This window comes from Brassica napus, chromosome A2, assembly GCF_020379485.1.
Source record: "Brassica napus cultivar Da-Ae chromosome A2, Da-Ae, whole genome shotgun sequence".
In the NCBI taxonomy this organism is placed as follows: Eukaryota; Viridiplantae; Streptophyta; class Magnoliopsida; order Brassicales; family Brassicaceae; genus Brassica; species Brassica napus.
This window is the reverse complement of record NC_063435.1, coordinates 7,892,307-7,899,107: the sequence shown is the minus strand read 5'-3', so window position 1 is coordinate 7,899,107 and position 6,801 is coordinate 7,892,307. Positions and strand designations below refer to the sequence as shown.

Below are 6,801 nucleotides of genomic sequence, written 5' to 3'. Positions count from 1 at the left end.
ATAATAAAAAAAAATATGAGCAAAAAGCATCATTTCATAAATATTAATATTAAAATATACCATATATGTTACTATCATTTTAACTTTAATTATATATCATATCAAATAGAAAAAATATTTTTTCAATTTATAAAATTTATTTATATGTTTGCACTAATTTAATTATATAAGTAGTAGATAATGACTTTTTAATTATTCAATATATATTTATTATTTCATAATATGTTATAAGCATATAATATATAAAATAATTTATATATATAATGTTTATCCCGCGCAAGGCGCGGATCTTATCCTAGTTAATAAAGTAAAAGAAAAGAGGAATTTCTATATACATGAAACGGAAAGTGATTAGGCGTGAAATGTGCTTTGTCTATTTAAGTGGGAAGAGTAGAGTCCTTCACACTTCATATAAAAAACTACCTTTGCCTCTTCTTCCTATTTCAACATAATAGCAGAAAGGCAATCTATCTATGGAGAAAAAGAGCATGTTCATTGAACAAAGCTTCACCGATCACAAGAGTGGCGATATGAACAAAAACTTTGACGATGATGGACGCCAGAAAAGAACAGGTTACTCCGTGTTATATTTTTATTTTTATATATATGCCATGATACATACAACATAAACACATATGTGTGCTGTGTGCATATGAAAAGGGCAAGTATATGTGTGCATATAAGTCTCAGTTTTTTCTTTGCTTCGGTGTTGGCATGCTAGGATAAGATTTTTCCCCTAAGGAGACTATAAAATTTATCACGTTACACTATTTTTGTTAATTACGGAAGAAAGCGCAAAATACACATGAACATTTTGTTTTGTTTGCAGTTTTAACGTTTACACGTTGAATAAATATCCGTTTAAAAGGAGAACCTGTGTTGATTAAGTTTAAGTAGAGGTTTGTATGCTGATTTGAACATATAGGGACTTGGATGACGGGGAGCGCCCATATAATAACAGCGGTGATAGGGTCAGGAGTGTTGTCACTGGCGTGGGCAATTGCACAGCTCGGATGGGTGGCAGGACCCGCCGTACTTATGGCTTTTTCCTTCATAACATACTTTACATCAACCATGCTTGCCGACTGTTATCGTTCCCCAGATCCTGTCACCGGAAAACGAAACTATACCTACATGGAAGTTGTCCGCTCTTACTTAGGTCCTTTTCTCAACTATCTTATTTTCTTATTTATTATTTTATGTTGTAATCGCGAAGTATATTTAGACATCCTTCAGATATAAAATTTCAGCTATATACTAATAATTTTTTTTTTTATTAACAACAATACTAATAATTCATTATGCTATTTATTCTGAACTCTTTCCCCAACCCATATAATTTTGTTTCAAAAAGTTTCTTATCACTTATAAATTGGTCTCGACTTTTTTTATAATTCACCGAATGATCAGTAAAGTTACATTTTATACATTTTTAGCTCAGAGTCGGTCTTCCTATATTAAAAGGTTGTATTTCAACATATATTGTATATGTATTATAACATAATAAAGTAATTATATTTAAAATGTACAATTTATAAATAATTTACTTATTTAAAATCTATAGCAATTAATCCACAGTTACTATTCCGCTGTAAATGTAATTTTTTCTTGACAAATGAACAAAATTTAAAATTTCATATAAATTAGTTTTTAAATATGAGTTTTCAGATTCTGTGACGTGTAACCTTGTTTTAGGACAGTTGTTAAAATTTTAAATTACTTTTTACTCCTATTTTCTTATTTGCTTATTATTTCCTAAATTAAGAAGATATGCGAAGGAAGATAATCTTAAACACTATTTGTATAATCTTGCAATAAGACCTTTTTTTCTTAAAACAAGCTCTGAAAACCTATCACGTGTCATATTAATATTTGACATATATTCAAATGTCTTTGTAATAAAATAATATATGTTTTTATCGTTTCTTAAATATGGATGAGTTGCCAAAGATTTGAATTTTCAAAGTCAGATAGTACATTACGGTTTTTCTAAACACAACTATGCGAAACTTTCACATGTCACTTACCTTTTTAACATTTTATTTTTAAATTTTAAAAATTCCCCTTATTCGTGCTGCTAATAATATGTTTACTATCTGTATTTTGTTTTTTTTTTAACTATCCTATACTCCCTCCGTTCCTAAATGATCCATGTTTTAGAAAAATATTTTGTTTCTAAAAGATCTATATTTTACATTTTCAATGTATGTAATAATGGCAAATTGTAAATTTCAAAAACATTAATTGTGTTTACTGAATTTTGATTGGTTAAAAATCATAGGAAATAGCTAAACACAGAAAATCATACATTTATTATCAAAATTTTAAGTGTTTTCTTAATAAGTGTGAAAATTCTAAAACATAGATTATTTAGGAACAGAGGGAGTATAATATAATAACGCTTTTCAAAATAAGAAAACAAATTCTGAGACGAAATAATGTATTTTAGTAGACACAGTTTACTTATATCCATTCAAAATCTATTCAACATATATATATGTGTGTGTGTGTGTGTGTGTGGGTTTTATATTATATTTATAATATATATATATATATATATATGTTTTGTATTAAACATCATGTGAAAGTATGTCTTGAAATTGACATGTTTAGTACTCCCATCCGATGTGATCTTTCACTTTCAACATCGTCTATTGAGTCTTCTCGTTGTCCCCATCCCACTTGTAATGATACTCTCCCATCCACAATGCTCAATATTTATACTTTCCTTTTTCTTTCTTAGCTTTAACACTTTTCACAGAAAAAACAAGAAAAAAGGAAAGTATGGTTCAGTGATGGTCTGATGGAAGATCTAAGAACTAACTAAAACGAAAAGAAAAAGAGTAGTAATCAAAACTATAAGAATTAAAGGTGGATAAGATCGGCATCTCCTACAAATCCAATACCCGAATAGTATATCTTGGAAAATGTCTTTTTTTTTTCAACTCTTTGTCAAAAAAAACGTCAACTTGACTTATTTAGACAGTTTCTTCACTGTTTAACTCAAAAACGATGATTTATATATAGAAGAAAATAACTTATATAGGTTTATTGATGCTATGGAAAAAATAGGAGGAAGAAAAGTGATGTTATGTGGATTGGCTCAATACGGGAATCTGATTGGAATAACAATCGGCTACACAATCACAGCGTCGATTAGCATGGTGTAAGCTTTCATTCTTTCTTTCAGAATGATAGTCAATAATAGCAGGCTCTCCTTTTTCACCTATTTTCACCCACGTTTATTATGTTAGGACAGGTGACTAACTCTTTTTTATAATTATTAATTTTACCTTTTAAAGAACAGATGCTATGATAGGTAAGAGATATGATATATAATATCTACAAAAGTTTTTCTTTGTCACAAGTTATTTGATATGTACAGAGTAATATAAATTTAAATTCTATTGAGTGTGGGAGTCGAAAGGAGCTCAAATTTTCAAAGTGAAAAGTTAGATCTAGTAGGATCGTTGAGATTTTGTATTCTAAATTTATCAATTTTTTTTTGTCTGGAACTTTATATATTTATAATTATTAAGGAATGGGTTTTAAAGTACGAAAGAAAGAAAAAAATTAAAATGACAAAATTAAGAATTCATGAAAACAGGGCAGTGAAGAGGTCGAATTGTTTCCACAAGAATGGACATAATGTGAAATGTTCCACTTCAAACACTCCCTTCATGATCATATTCGCATGCATCCAAATTGTACTTAGCCAAATCCCAAATTTCCACAATCTCTCTTGGCTCTCCATTCTAGCGGCCGTAATGTCCTTTTCTTACGCCTCCATTGGTGTCGGTCTCTCCATCGCCAAAGTGGCCGGTAAATAAATATACGTTCTTATCCTTATAATAATTTCTTCTTTTAAAAGTGAGTCCTAATGGTTTTGAAGAATAAACAAAGGTGGCGGTGTGCACGCAAGGACGGCCCTGACAGGAGTTACGGTCGGAGTTGATGTTACTGGTTCTGATAAAGTATGGAGAACATTCCAAGCGGTTGGAGATATCGCATTTGCTTATGCCTACTCAACCGTACTTATTGAGATACAGGCAAGTAGTCACCTTTAACGTACTGCTATTTTGTACTCACCAGTTTAATTTAAAATGTTTTTTAAACATCTCGCACACCTGTTAAGAAAGGAGTATTAGTTTTTCACTATAACCCTTATTAAATGTTTCAGCTAATACAAATGGTATCTTTGGAAAAAATAATAATATACTCAGACCTGAATATACTACATATTTTTATAATTTAATATAACGGAAAATATGGTTATAATTGAAAGTTGAAACTTATGTTAAAACTTTGTATTGGCAACTCTAAAACTAAACTCAGTTTTAAAAAAATTAGCCATAAACTGACACTTCTGAAATGGAAGGATTATGTTTAGAGCTGAGTTTTAGAGACCGCGATAAGAGAGAGCCAAAAAAAAATTAAACGTGTGTCGGTTTGTAACAAAGTAAAGGCCACTTCAGATGAATTATTATTTGTAGTAAAACATGAGAGGAAACCAGAGTCTAACTAGTAGGCTTTTATTCAATAAATAAATACTTATAAAATGATTTAACTTTGAGTACGGTTTACAACTGATGTTTTGGCTTCTTTTGTATACAAAAGATTAATATTCTAACTTTAATTAATGTATTTCATTTTAAAAGTAAAAAAAAATCTAAAAATATGGATTGTAGAATTTTATTGGAAAAAAACAAAACTAACAAAAACTAATTAATCAAAAATGACTCTTGACTTAGTTAATTTTATACTTTTATATTTATCACTAAATAACATTAAAGTCACCAATTACGTATTGTCATTTCAGATAATTGTAAACGATTTAGTGAACTACATTTTGTGTGTGTTTTGATCTACCACTACTAAAGTATGTACAACTGTTCATCTCTAAACCATGGCAGGACACCTTAAAAGCAAGTCCACCATCAGAAAACAAAGCCATGAAAAGAGCAAGCCTTGTGGGTGTATCCACAACGACCTTCTTTTACATGTTATGCGGGTGTGTGGGTTATGCTGCCTTTGGCAATAATGCGCCTGGAAATTTCCTAACCGGTTTTGGTTTTTATGAGCCCTTCTGGCTAATCGACTTTGCGAATGTCTGCATCGCTGTGCATCTAGTTGGGGCCTATCAGGTCTTTTGCCAGCCAATCTTCCAATTTGTAGAGAGCCAGAGTGCAAAACGTTGGCCAGATAACAAGTTTATTACAGGAGAGTACAAAATGAACGTCCCTTGCGGTGGTGATTTTGGTATCAGCTTGTTTAGATTGGTTTGGAGGACTTCATATGTTGTAGTTACGGCTGTTGTAGCAATGATCTTCCCTTTCTTCAACGATTTCTTGGGTCTTATTGGAGCAGCTTCCTTTTGGCCTTTGACTGTTTACTTTCCCATTGAGATGCATATTGCTCAGAAAAAGATGAAGAAATTTTCTTTCACTTGGACATGGCTGAAAATCTTGAGCTGGGCTTGTTTCCTCGTCTCCCTCGTTGCTGCTGCTGGATCCGTGCAAGGACTCATACAAAGTCTTAAGGATTTCAAGCCTTTCCAGGCTCCCGAGTAGAACTGTGTTTTGTCTAATTTCTTCAAGAACACAACTCCCTTGCACTCTCTTTTCTCCAATAATAGTGTATGTTCGTTTGTAATATATTTGTGTTCTTGTTTCATTACGAAATGTTGAACCTATATTTGCTGTCTGAAACAAATCTATCATCAATAAGTCCCTCTTTCTTTTCTTTGTCCTTGGTACCTCAGTTTCTTTTTGTATTATGAGAAGTATGATAATGTGATGAGATAGGTTTGAAGAATTGTATTGCTCTCATATCTTATTCAATGTACGTAAAACACATTTATATACAAAGTAAAGAAAATAACTAGAGTAACTACAGAGATTGAAATATTAATGATAAATTAAAATATCTATAGAGGTTGTATCAAAAATAATATTAGAGAGACTGAACATCAAATTGTAATTACTCAGTATAATTGTTATTTCTTTAATCTGTCCCCTCAAGATGGAGGGGAGTCACTCCAATCTTGAGCAATGATGATGAAAACTGGTGAAACGGAGCGGATATTTGTTAAAGGTGCAGCAGACACCAATAATGTTTTATTTCTCTTATTCTAATGGAATGGCTGAGTTATAGGCTTATAGCAAAATGTAAAGCATGGCGTGCAAAAGAGTGTGTGACTTGGTGGAAAAGAGGGAAAACATTTTTTTAAAGGTTTTTTTTTCTTTCTCTTTTTATCTTTGTGGACTTATACAAATAAAGTTTAGAAAACAAAAAAAAATCACTTTAGCCTATAAAAGATAACGATGATGAGTGGTTCGACTGTGGCTGTAAAAATTTAGCTGTAAAAGTTTAGGTGTTGGTAAGTTGGTTGTAGCTGTAAAGTTGTTATTGTAAATATTTTTGCAAAGACTTTTGTTGTAGTTAAATTTGTTGTAGTTGTAAGCTATATGCTGTAGATATTTCAAAGTCAAATATGTAATGTATATATAAAATAATTATTTTTTATCAACTAGAATAATTTATATTAATGATTATTATAAATTATCAAAGCTTATTGTTATTTAAAATGTGATATGTAAATAATATTTTATGGTATTTAAAATATTTCAATAATTTTGGAAACACCTATAATTAAATAAAAATACTTATAAATATTTTTATTATGATTATCTAATTTATTAGATATTATAGATAGTTTCTTCATTTTACAGTTGCTACAGCCTATAAAACAATGATTTAGATTTTTTGCTTAAAATACATAAGAAAAATTTTGCTTTAATT

General features: G+C 30.3%; 1 protein-coding gene across 1 annotated transcript; it reads left to right on the top strand.

The window, feature by feature from the left end:
* The first annotated feature begins 423 nt into the window (after positions 1-423).
* Positions 424-5,753, top strand: LOC106441225 (amino acid permease 6-like). Its single transcript, NM_001315567.1, is given in 6 exon segments — positions 424-573; positions 926-1,159; positions 3,073-3,166; positions 3,608-3,822; positions 3,904-4,049; positions 4,914-5,753. Coding segments are annotated over 6 exon segments (1,431 nt in total). The 5' UTR covers positions 424-488; the 3' UTR covers positions 5,571-5,753.
* The last annotated feature ends 1,048 nt before the right edge of the window (positions 5,754-6,801 follow it).